Source organism: Hakea prostrata, chromosome 5 (genome assembly GCF_041222555.1).
Source record: "Hakea prostrata isolate BN-2017 chromosome 5, UWA_Hpros_2, whole genome shotgun sequence".
NCBI lineage: Eukaryota > Viridiplantae > Streptophyta > Magnoliopsida > Proteales > Proteaceae > Hakea > Hakea prostrata.
Window position 1 is genome coordinate 56,834,103 of NC_142604.1, and position 17,540 is coordinate 56,851,642.

At 38.9% G+C, this 17,540-nt stretch overlaps 1 protein-coding gene across 2 annotated transcripts in view; it reads right to left on the minus strand.

Annotated features, from left to right (window-relative positions):
• Positions 1–425: 425 nt before the first annotated feature.
• LOC149016708 (chaperone binding / ATPase activator) overlaps positions 426–17,540 on the minus strand; it is a 34,716-nt gene continuing 17,601 nt past the window's right edge. The window contains exons 5-7 of one of the 2 annotated variants that reach the window (XM_089154788.1): positions 17,261–17,330; positions 17,049–17,137; positions 426–1,087 (exon numbers count right to left, since the gene is read on the minus strand). In XM_089154788.1, the coding sequence (XP_089010914.1) occupies positions 953–1,087; positions 17,049–17,137; positions 17,261–17,330 (294 nt within the window). In that variant the 3' untranslated portion in view covers positions 426–952. The remainder of the gene's footprint in view (positions 1,088–17,048; positions 17,138–17,260; positions 17,331–17,540) is intronic. The other variant, XM_089154787.1, reaches the window with a different exon arrangement.

Consider the following 17,540-nt stretch of genomic DNA (forward strand, 5'->3'; position numbering starts at 1 on the left):
AATTTGAAATGCAAAAATGGAACAGTAAGGATTTAGAAGCGGTGTTTGCCTTGCCAAACTATGGCAAGCCTTTCGAGGTGCACACGAGAGAGGGTGGGGAAGGGTTGTTGTCACCGGCAGGGCAGGGGCTGTGGTGGTCCCCAACGATGTGGGTTTCCAACAATATTTGGGAAGAAGATCCACCTAGGGTGTCATTTAAGTGACTTGGGACAATTTGATCATTTCATATAACAAATGATACATGAATCAATTAAAATTACCCACCTTAACAGTCAAGCTTTGACTGCAAATTTTCAATGAGTAAGGTGGGCACCTTCAATTTATTTAACCACTTAAGTGAGCAATCAAGAATTTGAAACCCACTTAGTGGGTATCCTGCTGAAACCTCTAAAATTTACTGTTTCCTTTTTAATTTTACCTTGATACCAAAAGATTGCCCGAGGATGACCCCAACTCAAGTGTGCAATCACACAGAGGCTTGTAAAACCTTGGGGTTCCCAATGGTCCCGGCCTCCTTCAGCAAGAATAGGTCGATCTGACACCGGTTTTTTATTCATTCAGTATCCTGACTACCCAATAGACAACAAATTTAAAAGAAATAAGAAGGCTAAAGACGGAACAGGTACATCAAAGCGAACTGGTGCCTAATTCCACCAACACGCATTTTGCTAGATCATAATCAACCACCAGATTTTGGATGTCAGTGAACTGTGAACACGAACGATGGAGCGAGTTATACACTTATACGAGAGTAGCTTCGCTTCCACACAAACCTACATTGTATCACATGTTCAAGGGAAATAGTTTATGTTTCTTCTGACACAGTTTCAAGTTTCAACCCCACAATAACTGTTTTGATGAATTTACTCAAAGGACGAGGAGCCAGTTCACCGATAGTGTACAGTCATGGGGAAACCAAAAGAAAACAATGAGAGAAAAAACATAAGCCATTCTACATGTCTTTGAGCTCCTGTTCAAATTGATGCAATTTTTCACGAATTGGCTCCAGAAACCGCCTCATGTCCTCGGAAATTTGTGTCTTATCTTGCTGTGCAAGATCCATAGCTTCACCCACTCTCACTTCCATCTGCACAAAAGGCGGGGATGATTTTACATTATTGTAAACAATGAAAGATAGCATTCAACCCAATACTCAAAAACAGATGATGCTACCAAAAACTCGCGCCATCTGGATTGTTAACCAACCACTTTTAGTCCTAAGACATGCAATAGAACGAGAATTTTGCATTTTCATGTCAAGTTTGTATCTTGGGGCAAGATTCCTGGGGTGTCTCGGATACTAACTCTTCTAAAATTGTTTGTTTCCCCCTTTAAATGGTTGGGGGAAAAAACTATTAAGTAATTCGTTTATCAGTAATTCACTTTGTTTACATCCAGATGATTGAGATAAGTATGCTTTTGGTGATAGAGTCAAAGAATGACTCAAGAGATTTATTAGATAGATGCAATTAAGAGTAATTCGAGAGGTAAACTCTATAGATTGAATTTGAAACTTTAGTATGGATAAACACTAGAGTGCCACCAGTAAGAGTTATTATTATTATTATTATTGTTATTGTTATTTTTATTGTTATTTATTATTGTTGTAGTTATTGTTGCTGTTGTTCTTCTTCTTCTTCAATTATTATTTGAATACTCAAGCTCTGAGACACAAATTTGATGAAATGTTTCAGATGGTTCTTGGTTTTAACCATCATCTGATCAGTGACAGCAAGGACTTCACCCCTACCTTTATCCAAGTTTGGGCGATGACAATCTCATTCATATTTTCGCTAAGGAGTTTATAGCCTCCGTTCATGTGATTTTATTTCAACCATTCTACAAAACTCAAGGACTAGTTTGTCTCAATGTTGTCACATTAGGCATTAATCCCACATGAAGGCCTATATCTAAATTTAGGAAGCTTATAAGGTGCTTATAGCAGTCCAATGGACTGAAATTGACATTTGATAGTTTAGTTATACGTTAGGGGTTTTACTTTCTCAGGTTTCCTTGTAACGGGCCTATAAATTGGGGATGAAGTTAGTCATGGGTTCAATAGTAGGTGCCACTTAAATTAGACAACCTAATAATTAAACAAGGGTGTCGGTTACCACCCAACCCAAAAATTAAAATAAATAAATAAGGAAAGAAAGAAAAAGGAAAAGCCACAGGTGTCTTGGTTAAATTAGAATACATAATACCCAGAGAGTATGTTAAATTGAAGGATAGAAAAAGGCCTAGCTGGACTGTGTTATCCAAAACTATAGCCCAACCCTGGCACCCTTTATGTCAGCCCTAGCCCACCCTAACCCTAACTCAGGGTTGAAAAAGTCAACCCAGGCCCGACCTCACCAAATTCAACCCAGCTCATGCCTACCCAGGTGACCCTGATCAGGGTGGGCTGAGCCACGTCGCCATGATTGATCTCCTCTCTTTTTTGGGATGAATAAAGCCATGATTAATTTGTTTGGCACTTATTAGCCATTTTTAGCACTATTAGAATCTAATAAACCCATTTATGTGCACAAAATAAAAACAGAAACAAAAATACACCCTATTGATTTGACAGTGAACGGTAGGAACCCTTAGATGACCAAAAGGCTAAAGTAGAAAATCACTATAAATTCAATGTATGGGTTGGACCGGAGGCCTCAACCCTAACCCAGCCCAACCATGACTCAAGACTTCTTTTTCAACCCTAACCCTCCACCTTAGGGCTGGAAAAAACCAGCCCAAGCCCTGTTTGGCCTCAAGGTAGGACAAGCTTGGATTTGGGCCAAACTTGGACCCCCTCCTAATGCAGCCTCAAATGAATGTGAGTTAGTAACCAAGATTTAAAAAAAAAAACACTCAAATGGGTCCAAGAAAGGGTTTCTTGAAATTTCAAGAAAAGGCTTTCATTTTTCTTTTAGGTGGCAGGTTAGCATGCCTCCAAATCTCGCTCAAGATCTTGCTTTTGTGAGGTCTCAAGCAAGATCTAAGGCGAGTCACACAAAATGCAAAATCTCACTTTTGACTCGAAATCTCGGTCCACCCATTGCTTTAAATCCCCTTTTTCAAGCGAGACAAGTTGAGATCTCAACTTGTCTCGCCTTCTCTCACTTCCTCTCGCCTCCCAACTTGCTGAGACCATATAAACCTCATTTTTTATCAGATTGACGCCGATCTTAACATGTAGCAAGGTTTAGCACATCTACATCAAGAAAGGAAGATTAAACAAGGCCATTTGAAGTTCTTCAACCAAGGCCACAACAGCTATTCATGGGCTAATAAGTGCTCAAACAGCAAATGAAATCCCGAGGCCCATGTGGGTCAGGGGGAAAATCGTTGACAACAGAATGTGAAGCATGAGCCATACCCAACACTTTTGTTATGAACTTATGATTTATACTGAACTTATGATAGTTGTATTATTGTACTTTTCAAAGTAAAAAATGTGATGTTCTATTGTACTCGTATGAATGAAATTCTATTGGTATTTAAGTTTTTCGATGTATCTTATCACTTGCTTTTCATTTTTAAGCCCTAATGGTTCTATCTTTCATGTTTTATAACCTTGCATGTCCATTCCTATAGCATTTCAGTTTCAAACTTAGGGTTGTCTTCTCACAAGTCTGAAGCAACCAATGTGTTGAAAAGGACTAAAGCTTCCTGATATTGAACCCTCGAGTTCACTCGAGTTGCCCAAAAAAATACCAGATCTCAAGCAAGATCTCGCTTTTTCTCAAGGGCTAGATTGCCCTCAAGAGCAGGTTGAACCTTGGAGGTTAGAGGTCTATGATGTAGTTGGTCTATGTGGCTAACTTTCATTGATCTTATGTAGGGTAGTAAAATTAGGTTTCAAAGGGAATCAAGGATACTTAGCTAATAGGCAATATGGAATTAAAACTTGAAGTGGGGAACTAAGGTCTATAGGTGCCGGCTTAAAACTTGGACGGAATGTAGATAATGATATAGGGATATGATCCTCCCAGTTTGGCTACATCTGCATGGCTAAATTGGGAGAAATGTAGTCTCTTGTTTTTTGGAGTTTTAGGTAGTCCAACAATTCAAGAAAATATGTATACTTTGAAATGGAAGGTTAGGATGGCACAAAACCAAGAACTTTTCATTTTTTGGTAAGAGCCAAACCAAGAACTAAGGTCACTAGGATTAGGGGGATGACATGCCTAAAGTTTGGGACAGATTAGACGGTTAAATTGGTTTAGATCTGACCTCAAATTTTACGCATGTCGAGAAGTCAGAAAATTCAAGAAAACAAAAATATGTGATAGGAAAGGGGAATGGACTGTAGGCTTCAAGATTACCTTGTTGAGAGAGCCTTATAGAGCTGTGGAGTAAATGGAGTGGCCTCTTTAAGGATACCTATTCAACCATACCAAGGATCTGGCTTGACTTCAACAAATACAAGGAAATACTCAAACTCTTAGACCTTCTCTGACCAACGTTGACATAAATCAGTAGTTGCATCAGCAAAACACACACACATAAACACACTCAAGGCTCAGAAAAGTAATCAAATAATATGAACTGCCTTTATTCTTCCCTTTAAGGGGCTAAATAGTCTTACAACTCATAAAACTTAAAAGCTATTATCCTAGACACTAGACTGATGAACATTTAAAAAATGAAGTACAACATGAGAAAAGACTATCCCTTATAACCTAGTACCATACTTGGCATAGTCACTTAACCCATGACCTCATAAACCTATGGAACAAAGATTCCCTAGGTTGATTTCAAAGGAAAACCGTTAGAATCCATTTATGAGCCAAAGTAGGATTCTAGAAGGTCAATATGTAAGTCATAACAGCCGCCCCCTCCCCTTTTTCTTTTCCCTTCTGCCAAAAAAGTTGAAAAAGTTGAGTTTTGATATTGTTGGACGGAATTGGTATTCCAAACCTTATTTTTTCTGTTCTGCTGTTCTGTTCTCTCTTCTACACATTTTCTCTTTACATACTCGAAAGAAATCTGATCTCATTTCTTTTTCCCTCCTCCACCTGTCAGATATCATTTGGTTCTTTTAAGTCTGTCTCTTTTGTCAAATATAATCACTTACTTGAATTACAGGGACTCTTTTCCCTCCCCCTTCCATTGACTAGATTTCACTGACTGGAATTACTGGGACTCTTTTTCCTCCCCAAATGCAAATGTAACACGGATTTAGGCTCCTTTTCCTAGCAATAAGTGGTCATATAGGCATTAGATCTCATTCCGTGGGTTACCAATGTAATCCGTCAACTTAAATGGACCTAAAACATGGGTACATGAATTAAGCACAAAAATCCACGTGGTGTTATTTCAGCCCTTTTCTTATGTTTGTAACTGAAACCATGATTCAATTGGTCCGATTGCTTTAATTTTCTAGTCCAATTTAACATTAAGGTAGATAAGCCTGTTCATATCTTAATTAGTTACTATCATTCTCTATTTAAATTCAAATGTCCAGGTTCTATTGAGTTGGGTGTGCTAGTCCAGTCATCTAATCAAGTCCAACTCTCCAAAGGATTCCAATTATAATGCTGATTATTCAGCTATATATAGACAGCCCCATAAATGGGAAAAATACAGATTGAACATTGAGCACCACTTGAGGTCAGCTCTGTTTTCTCTTTGAGAATTGTCAGACCAGAAATAGGTTGGACTAGTTCTACGTTGAGTAACATCCAAAGATGTAGGAGTTGGGGATCCACGGTAACATCCAAGGTGGTTTCTAGAGGTCTATGATATGGGCAGTAATGTGATGTAGTAGTTGGTCTATGTGAAAAGTGAAAACTCCCATTGACCTTATATAGGGTAGTAAAGTTTGGTTTCAAGTGCAAAGGGTTAGTTTACAAACGGCATCAAGGATACTGTTGTGAAACACAATGTTTGGCAAAATGGCTTATTGATCAACGATCTCAAGCCCTCTATTTATAATTAAGTGGAAAGTACACTATTACAAGGAATAGACTTTTACATGAATACAAACTCTAATTGAACTCCTAGTAGAATCCAACACTCCCCCTCAAGTTGAGGCATAGATATTAGTCATGCCCAACTTGCCTACAATAGGAAGGAAATCTCTTTCTTTCAAACCCTTAGTGAAAACATCTGCTACTTGGTCTCCAGATCTTACAAAAGGCATGCAGATAAGCCCTTGGTCCAACTTTCCTTTGACAAAAAACCTGTCAATTTCAATGTGCTTAGTTCGATCATATTGCACCGGATTATACTAATAGCAACCTTGTTGTCACAATATAACATCATAAGGTTTGGAACTTGGACACCAATATCTTGCAGCAAGCCTTTCAACCATAGTAGCCCACAAACTCCACAAACCATAGCTCTATATTCAGCTTCGGTACTAAATAAAGTTACCACATTCTGTTTCTTACTTCTCCAAGCAACTAGATTACCTCCAACAAAGGTACAGTAACCTTAAATTGACTTCCTGTCTAGAGATCCAGCCCAGTTTGCATCAGTGTATGCTTCTACTTTTAGATTATTAGTGGGTGACAAAAGTATTCCTTTTAGGAGTTCCCTTCAAATACTGTAGTATTCTCGTAGCGGCCTTCATATGAGCCAAATATGGATCATGCATGAATTTGCTCACTATCCTATAGCATAAGCGATGTCTGGCTTGGTGTGGGACAAGTAAATAAACTTCCCTACCAGCCTTTGGTATCTTCCTTTATCCACTAGTTCTCCCTCTTTTTCTTTAAGTTTAGCTCCAGTTTCAATAGGGGTATCAACTGTTTTACACCCCAACATTCCCACTTCTGATAATAAATCTAGGACATACTTTCTTTGGGATAGGAATATACCTTTCTTTGATCGAGCCACCACAATCCCTAAGAAATACCGTAACTTCCCTAAATCTTTAATTTCAAACTCTCTGCCAAGAAAGTCCTTCAACTTTTGAATTTCTTCACCATCATTCCCTATGATGACAATATCATCTACATAGACAATGAGAAGTGTGATGTTAGTACCTGACTTCTTGACAAATAGTGTATGATTAGCATTGCTTTGCTTGTATCCAATAGAAGTCATTGCCTTCAAGAGGCGTCCACACCAGCATCTAGGAGACTGTTAAAACCCATAAATTGACCTCTTCAACCGACAAACTTTCCCTGCAGTATTGTCATCGGAGAAACCATGTAGGATTTTCATATAAACTTCTTCCGCTAACTCCCCATGTAAGAAGGCATTTTTTACGTCTAGTTGGTGCAAGTTCCAGTCTTTGTTCACAGCTAAACAACAGAACTCTGACAGTGTTTAGTTTCGCAACAAGGGCAAAAGTCTCCTGATAATCAATCCTATAGGTCTGAGTAAACCCCTTTGCAACTAGTCTAGCTTTCAACTTGTTGACTGATACATCCATATTTTATTTAACCACAAACACCCATTTGCAGCCCACTAATTTTTTTCCATGAGGAAGTGTAACCAGCTCCCAAGTGTCATTTTTCTTCATTGCCTGCATTTCCTCTACCATAGCTGCCTTCCATCTCTTATCAGCATAGGCTTCCTGCCAACTTTTAGGAACAAATACAGATGACAAAGAGAATATAAAAGCACGGTAGGAGTCAGACAAAGAGTTATAAGAAACATATTTAGCTATGGGATGTTGAATACAAAATCTGACTCCTTTTCTAACAGCAATAGGAAGATCAAAAGAAGATACCTTCAGGGAACAATAGAATCTGATTCTGGAGCAAGAGACTGAAGTGGCAATGTATCACCTTTCTCCACCTGTTTTAGCCGATTGTAATTCTACCTCTGATAAGTCTGCACCTCCTTATTTTGGTCAATCTGGTTTTGAAAGACCTCAACAGTGTATCTCCCAGGAGTGGTCTCCCCCTGGCTAGGTTCTTCACATGGTTCTGAAAATGAGGGGGGAGGATTAGAGTCCACAAGTATATTGGCCGAAGTCTCCCCCTGGTCAGGAAACTCTTCTGAGACTCTTAAGTTGTGTTGATGTGTGATAGGAAGATCTAGAGTCGGAAAGAACATCTCTCCTCTAGGACTCTCCCCAGAGAAAGGTGTATAGTAAGGGCAAGACTCATTAAAAATTACATCTATGGATACAATGGTTTTCCTAAAAGGAGGATGATAACATTTATACCGTTTCTGAGTAGCAGAATACCCAAAAATATGCAGCGTAGGCCACGGGGAGCCAACTTACTCTGGTGGGCAATGATTCTGACATAACACACATCCAAAAATCTTTGGGGGAATAATAAAAAGAGAGGCTCCCTGGAGAATCTCATTAGGACATTTAAAACCAAGTATCCTATTGGGCATCCTATTCATAAGGTAAGAAGCAGTGAGTATAGCATCACTCCAGTATTGGTCAGGTACATTCATAGCAATCATAATGGAAAGGGCTATATCTCTAAGAGATGTTGATTCTTCCTTTCGGCAACCACATTTTTGGCAGTCGTATCAACACAACTGATCTGGTGTATTATGCCAAAGTCAGAGAGATATCTCTGAAATTTACCATCAATATACTCTGTGCCATTGTCACTGTGAAGGATCTTCACAGTGGCATTGAACTGAGTTTTAATCATATTATGAAAATCACGAAAACATCGAAAAACCTCATTTTTTGTTTTAAAAGATAAAGCCATGTAAACGAAAGTGACAATCAATAAAAGTAACAAAGTAATTATGGCCAGTAATAGACACACGTCGGCAGGGACCCCACACATCAGTATGAATTAGCATAAAAGGAATAGTTTTTCTATTATGAAGAAGGTAAATAAGTAGAACGAGTCCGCTTCGCAAAAATGCAGGCTTAACAAAAAAAATCATCCTCATTACAAGAAGAAACTAAATCAAGAAATATTTTCTTAAGAGTTCCTGAGAGGGGGGTGACCTAGCCTACGATGCCACTGATGAAGGTCTGATATTACTGAATGGACCTAATTAGAAGATGAAGTCAGAAAAAAAGTAGATCATTCAATCGAATCGAGCAAATAAAGTCCTTTGTCTAGTTTACCACGTCCAATCTCATTCCCCGTGACTAGATCCTGGAAGACACAGTAGAACGGAAAAAATGTCACTTTACAATTCAAGTTATGTGTAAGACTACTGATAGAGAGCAAGTTAGTAGAGAAAGAGGGAACATGTAAAACTTTAGACAAAGAAAGTGATGGAGAATGTTGAATGGTCCCTTTTCCAGCAATGGAAAAATAGGAGCCATCAGCTATTCGAACTTTATCCTTTCCAAAAGTTGGAGAATATTGTAAGAAAAAGGAGGATAAACCTGTCATATGATCTGTGGCTCCTGTATCAATGATCCAAGGAGTAGAAACAGAAGAAACTTGGAAGCCTGTAAAAGTTTTACCTGAAGTAGCAAGGTAGGAGTTGGTTTGGTTAGTAGAGAAAGCAGTGATAGAGGCTGTACCGGCAGTAGAAGACTGCAAAATACGCCCAAGAGTAGCTAACTCCTCCTGTGAAAGACCAACATCTGCAGAGGGTGTTGTGGAAAATGTCTCGAAAATATGAGCTTTCGGTTTTCCTCTTTTTTGTGCTCTTTTTTGCTCAAAATCAACAGGCTTCCCATGGAGCTTCCAACAATTGGCCTAGGTATGATATGGTTTGTGACGGTGTTCACACTTGACAATCTCCTTAACTGAATCAGATTTAGTGCTAACAGACTGTAAGGCTGATTTCTCCACAATAGGAGCATAAAACATGGTTAATCGACGGCTTTCCTCACACTGAACAAGTGCACAAGACTGTTCTAGTGTAGGAAAGGGAGAACGACTTAATATTTGCACTCTGATCTGATCATATCCCACATTCAAACCTGTCAAGAAGTCATATACCCAAATCTTATCAATGTGCTTCCTATAAGTAGTCACATCATCTGGATTAGTGGGGTGATAATCCCCATAATAATCCAACTCTTGCCAAAGAGAGCGCAACTCAGCATAATATTGGGCCACAATCAGTTCCTTTTGGTAGTCTCATGAAGCTTTTTCGTAGCTCATAAACCTGTACATCATTCCCCAACTATCCATAGGATTCAGTAGTAGCCTTCTAGATTTGGGCTGCAGTATCAAGTAACCCACGGGCAATAGTTGGATTCATGGAATTCAAAAGGAATGACATAATAAAAGAGTCATTTGAGATCCATTTATCCTGTAAAACACTTGTAGTAGTAGGTTTGATAGTGGTGCCCTTAATGTGTCCAACAAGTCCTCTTTTGACAATAGTTAGGTAAACAGATCGAGACAAAATCAAATAATTTGTTCCATCAAATCTTACCGAAAAAGGATGAAGAGTGGGGTAATGTTCAGAGCCGGTGGGAGCAGTAGTACCGTCTATAGTTGCCACGTTGAAAAAAATTGTTTGCAGTTCTTCAGTCTTCACCCTTCAACTGAAACGTCGTAGAATTCAATAGCCAAATCACAATTTAAACAGTACATACAAGGAAACACCATGTCTTCTTCTTCTCCCTTCCCTTTTTTTTTTCTTTTTCTCTTTAAGTAATTACAAATATGTCCCTGAAAAATCAGAATTTGCAAATAGGTCTCTAAACTTATACAAATTTACATATAAGTCCCTACATATGTAAATTTACAAAATTAACCCTTAAATATCTGTTTAGTTTGGCCTAATATGTTTTGGGCTAATCGAATCACAAGCTAGAACCCCAATCGCAAGCTTCAGATGAATCGCAAGTTTCAGATGAAGAACCAGAGAGAAAAAAAGTTGCAGGTAGTGCAGCGGTAGGGAAAGGAAGATAGAATGTTCGAAATAACTCACTATAGTGCAGCGGCGGAGGCAGGAGCAGCGGTGGAGTGCAGCGGCAGAGGCAGAGCAGCGGGGGAGTGCTTATGTTCTTCTTCTTTCCCCTTTTTTCCTCTATTCTTGGTCTTTTCTCACGGTATGCAGCAGAATTGAAGAACTTAGTGCAGCAGCGGTATTGGAAGACTAGCCGAAAGAAAGGGCGATGGGGTTTCGATGGGTTTGAAGAGCTGCAACAGGAGAGAGACGATGGCCCTTCAATGGGTTTCGATGGGTTTTGAAGGAGATAGGTTCACTCTCGACACTCTTTTTGTGACAGCGCGACAACGACAACGAGAGAGAGGCGAGGAGGTAGGTTCGACACTTCCTTTTTTTTCCACTTCCCTAATCGTATTTAGGCTCTAATGCCATGTTGTGAAACACAATGTTTGGCAGAATGGCTTATTGATCAATGATCTCAAGCCCTCTACTTATAATTAAATGGAAAGTACATTATTACAAGGAATAGAATTTTACATGAATACAAACTCTAATTGAACTCCTAGTAGAATCCAACAGATACTTAGCTTATAGGCAATATGGAATAAATTCCTTGAAGTGGGGAACTAAGGTCTATAGGTGTCAGTATAAATTAAAACTTGGACCATAGGCACATGATCCTCCAAGTTTGGTTAGGTTTGGATGGCTAAAGTGGGAGAAATACGGTTCCTTGTTTCTCGGGGTTTTAGACAGTAGAAAAATTAAAGAAAATGTGTATCTTCGAATAGGATGGTTAGAATGGCAAAAAAGCACAAAGTTTTCCTTTTTAAGGAAGAGCAAAACCAAGAACTAAGGTCACTATGATTAAAGGAATGATATGCTTAAGGTTTAGGACAAATTTGATGGGTTAAGTTTGTGTAGATCTGAACTTGAATTTACCCCCCCCCCCCCCCACTACAAACTCCCCTTCCCAATGGTCAGCACCTAGATCCCTTTATTCCACCACTGTCATTACTTGGAGATGATCTCAATGCTTTCAATTAACACTGACAAGGAATCTCAGCAGAAGCTCAAAGACAACTTCCATGCCTTCACCACCACTAAAGCTACCACAATATCAGACTAGAATATGTACACTCGTGGTAATTGACCTTCAATGACATGATCCAGCCTTGATCCAGTTTCCTTCTCCCTCCCCCTCACTACACCACCCCCATCTTCCACCCTCCTCCAACTATCATATAGTTGGGCTATGAAATTTTTAGAGTCAAGGATCGGCTAGATCATCTGATTTGGGTCAGCCCACATACTCAATCCACCTAACCGAAGCCGGAAAAACGGGGATCAGGATCAGTCATGAGTCATGACTGATTGGGAATCCAAGAAGGCAAGATATATTGTCTAGTCTAGAAAAAAGAAGAAAAAAAATACGGAGTAAAGCAAAAGAAGCTGACTGGGATCTCCAAAATCTCCTTGTTGAAGACAATTTTCTCCATTTCCCCCACTAGAAGAAAAGAGTCCCAAGTTTCCTCAAAGTCTTCCATAAGTCCCTTTTCTGAAGATCCTCCTCTCCCTTAATAATCATTTTTTCAAAACCCCAGCTTTAACCTCTTATGTTTACTTGTTTTCAAGAGTTAAATGTTTTTCTTTCATTCCAGAAGAGCCCCTCTCTTCTCTTTTTCCTTTATAGTTGTTTCCAAGATTACTCATGCCTCACTTATACACTAAAGCCCTGAATGTGTTTCCTTTCATTTACAAATTTTGCCATCCACTCATAGAATTTCATTCACTTACAGTATTTAACTCAATTACAAATTACAAGTTCTCAATTATTCTTATAAACTTTGATTCATTTACTGTTACAATGTTGTCCTCTAGTATACACTTATTCATCTTCACGACGGAAGCCAACCATCAAATCCTCCAACAGTTTACCTCTTGGAAGACTGGAAGTGGTGCAAAATTTGATTTTCTTACTACCACTATCAATTCTATTAAGATGTTGGTAAAGCCTACGCAAGCTTCCATAAATCAATTGAAAGCTTCAAATAAAGGAAAGCATCCCATGCTTATTGGGATTCTTCCAGCCCAAACACATCAGCACCTCATTATGGTACACCACCAAGATCACCCCAACTCTTGCACTACCACCCCCACCCCATGGATCTGGTCTGATGATGATTAGAGAACTGAGAAAAAGCAAAGTTGGATGTATTTGATTTTGTAAAGGAAATAACTAGAGCAGTAACTTGACTGGACATAGTTTGAACTTTGGAGACTAGTTCAAATGGCAATGATTTCACTAAAGCCAGTATAGTATTATTTCCAAAAGCTAAGCTGAAAGACACAGCTCAAGTCTTGCACAACCACCACCCACCCCCACTTCCATCATCAGAGAACTGAGAGAAAAGCAAAGTTGGATGTATTTGATTTTGTAAAGGTAATAACTAGAGCAGTAACTTGACTGGATTCATAGTTTGAACTTCGGAGACTAGTTCAAATGGCAATGATTTCACTAAAGCCAGTATAGTATTATTTCCAAAAGCTAAGCTGAAAGACACAGCTCAAGTCTTGCACAACCACCACCACCACCCACTTCCATTGAATCAAGCCATAGTTGTCACAGTGACGAGGCGATTTAGGCGATTTAGGACAGTTGAGGCAGTGAGGCACCCGCTGAGGCACTTCAAAGGCAGTCAAGGTATTTGAAATGACATTTTTATTGTACATCCCATACACTTATATGTAAATATATACACGCACACATAACCTAGAGCAAAATGGCTAGCAGCACCCTGTTAGCCATCTAGGGTGCAGTACTCCACCACAAACTAGAAAAAGAAGAGAGGACACCACATAAAAAAAAAATTTTAAAAAAATATCAAAATAGAGACACATACACATATACACACACACATAACCTAAAGCAAAATGAATAGCAGCACCCTAGTAGCCATCTAGGGTGCATACTCCACCACACCCTAGGTCCAAAATAAATTAAAAATATTTAACTACTGCGTAACTTTTTTATAAAATCAGTAATTCATAATCTATTATAACATATTACACTATCATCCACTATTCATTTCATAATCAAGAACCTGCTGAAATAGGACTTTGCAAGTAACCAAAAGGTCACGGGAGCTATACTTTCTACTGAAGAAGAGAGAGGGGAGTCGGGCAACGGGAAGAAGCTGAATGTCGGGAAGGGTTTTTAGGTTAGGGATTTTGAATTCTTCTGTATCACGTGTGTAGTGAAGAAGAAGATTAAGCGTTTTTTTTTTCTTCTTCCCCCCCTCCCGGGTAAGTGATACCTACTATACAGTTTAGTTTTGATACAGCATCCAATTACAGTAGTTAGATATGCATCTAAATTAATACCTTTTAATTAAGCATCTTTTGTTTTAAAAAACATTTTGAATAAGGCATCTGAGGCGGTGATGCCTCGAGGGTCAAGGTGACTGCCTAATGCACATAATAAAAGGTGAAGGTCACCTCCCACCCTTGAGGACCCCAGCGTCGCCTTGACAACTATGGGCCAAGCAATAACAGAAAAATCAAACCTGAGGCATTAAATCATGAATAGAACTTCTTGCCTACCAACTACTAGCAATGAATGCAACTTATGTTTGTGAAGTTGAAACAGGAGAATTAAAATTTGTCAATTTTTTTTTATAAGTTAAGTAATGCTACTCAAATCTGGTTTTGATAGGGATGAAGAAGTAAAGAAGAATAGATCATGCAACTTTGCTATGGTTTGCATCCTCAAATTAGTGCTGCACTTGCTTCAAGTCGACTCTGATACAGAAGAGTTCCACGATTTGTGTATCAAATAGAAGAGAGCCCGAAATGACTACCTCGTTGATAACACCCTTGCCTAGTTGGCCATATTCTTTACCACAGCATGGTTCCATGATGGAACCCAGGGTCTGTGTTGGAACTTCCAGGATTCTCCTTAACTAGAACCAGCAACAAGAAACCACACCATATGGGATCCATTTCAAATTTGGGTAGCCCACAGGAAAGAATGGAATGAGTTCGGGATGGGTATGGGTTAGGGATTTAATAATCAGAAAGATGGAATAGATTTGGATAAATCTGGGGTTTAGGGATACCCAATATTACACAAGAATAAAGTGGGAAGACTTGGGGTTTGTTAGGTAGCTGAAGATGGGTAGGTTGTGTTCTAGCTAAAGGAAAAGGGAGGAAGAAGGCTTGCGGCACAGGTGGGAAGGGGGTTAGGTTCTTGCGACTAGGCCAAGGACTTTGTGGTGCCTTCTAGAATACAATTGGATCTTCTTTCTCATTCTTTCTTTCTTGCTTGCTTTCTTTTTCTTTCTATTCTTTTGTCATCTTTTCGGTCTTTTCTTTTCTTTCTTCTTTCTTCTGTTCTTTTTTCTTTCTTCTTTCTTCTATTTTCTCTTCTGTTCTTTTTCTTTCTTGTAAATTTAGCATAGAATCAAGAAGGGATGGAGTTGCAGAATTTCCGGAATAACAAAACAGGCTGCGATGGGAATTTTTGGGGATTCCATGGCTATCATACTGCAGAAGGAAGGAATCACAGGTTAGACGAAGAAGGGGAGGATGGGGAGGAAAAGGCCTGCAATCCGATTTCAGGGGTTCTGGGATTACAGCAGAGTTTGGGGAAAGGGATTCAAAGGCTGGAAAGAGAGAATAGGGGTGGGGGGAAGGGCTAGAATGAGACTTGCTTGTGATCGCAGGTTGCTGTTCAGAATCTAAGAGAGGAATGACTTCACTGGTTGCCACAGGGCTTCTCAGACTTGAAGCACATTGGCACACTTCCTGGCTTCATTCATCAAAAACTGAATTGAATTACAACCTTAGACTCTTTATAGATGATACTAAGACTCCTACTTGAACTCTTAAAGAAAACCCAACTAACTTCTAATTAGGATTCCTATTTGGCAACTTCAGGACCCACCACTAATTAATTAAAGAACTTCTACTCAAACTAAAACTCTTAAATAACTCATAAACTAGGACTCAGACTAACAAAAGAAAAGTAGGAAAGGACACCACAAAAATAGCTGGAATTGTTCCAACTAAATAGGGCTCGAACCAAGGGTGGATAATGACCAAAATACCCATGTTGATTCCCACTAGTGGGCTTGGGCCCTTTTTCAGCCCCTCCTGGGCTGTCTCTGGCTGGTCACATCATTCCAACTCTGCCATCCGGTGCCTATGTGTAAGCAGAATTGACATAAGAGTACTAGTGCCCTAAGCAACTGGTAAACTACCTTTACAAAGATAACATACCTTTTGAATCGAAGGAGCGATCACAAATAGGTACAGTCAATCTAGTGGCTGAAAGAGAACTTAAGCCTTGTAGTTGATGATTAAAAGAGAGCTTAAGACAAACCCCCACCCCCCCCCCCAAAAAAAAAAAAGAGGAAGAAGAAGAAAAGAAAAGAGAAAACCCAGTACTCTTTTTCCTACATGAAAAGTTTCAAACAACGAAGATAAAAATCAACGTCAAAATAATATGTTTCAAAGAGGAGTGTGATGTAATGACAACCTACACGATATAGTGATTGACCTAGGCACCTCTCTATAACCATATATCTGAAACACGCCTGACGCCCCTACCCCCAAACCTCCCTGCAAGGTTGCATGTGTTAACAACAGAAACCTTTTTTATTAAGGTTAATAAAAGTATGATTGATCAGGTATAGTGCAATGTTCTTCCTTTCGAAGTATATCACATTCTTTTGGGACACCCATATTGTATGACAAGAAAGCCAAGCATTGGGGCCACGAAAATACATATTATTTTCAACATGATGGAGTTGAGAGGAAATTCTTGCCGGCAAAAGATTTTCCATTTATCAATCTCAAGAAGATTACCAATACATTCCTCCTATGGCAAGTTGTTTTATGAGGAAAAGACTTGATCCAATAACACTTGATTGGTTGGACTACCATGCTAGGCTTTAAACACCCAAACCCACAAAGATGTCCAATGAATTTTTATCCAATAAGGGGTACAATTAATAAATTTATTTAGTACTTATTATTATTTAGTTTTCTATTTATTTTGGTTACCAATGTAGAAACATGTTAGGATTCGAATTTGAGTTGCACTTTATTTTCAGTTTCATGATCAACTAGATATGCCTGTCATTTTCTTCCTTAAATGCATGCTTTCAAGTTGTAACCCAACAATTTTAGAGCAAATTGAATAGAGATTTGGATGCTGCCTTCAAGAGAGTGCTTGCCATTACACTATCAAGACCAATCCCCCACCAACCCCCCCCCCCCCCAAAAAAAAAAAAAAAAAAAAAAAAAGAGGATCCAGAATGTACCAGCAAGTCATCCAGTTCACCAAATGAGAACTCTGGTATGTCTATATCACCTTCTATCTTCTTTTTCTCCTCTCTGATTAACCACTCACCTGATTCAATGTCAAATATTCTTTATACTTACTGAAGGCCAAACAAGAAATAGTTTGAACATGTATAAGATAAAAAAATAATAATGATAATAATAAAATACATTTCAAGCCAGCACAACTTGCCTTTAAATTTCAGTCTTAATTCAAAAGTGTAGCCAACTCTTTTCTTATTTCGGACTGTAACCAAGAACGCCTGCACAATTTTGGCAAATCCAAATCAAGTGGAATATACCAGTACTTTCTTCTAATAACAACATAACTTCAATTCTAAGGGGCAGCCCCCAACAACACCCCCCCAAAAAAAAAAAAAAAAAAAACAAACACTGATTCCAAAACGTAAATAAAGTAGATAGGATTAATAGGAGAACACCAACAGCAACCATGACAATGCCAACATCTCATG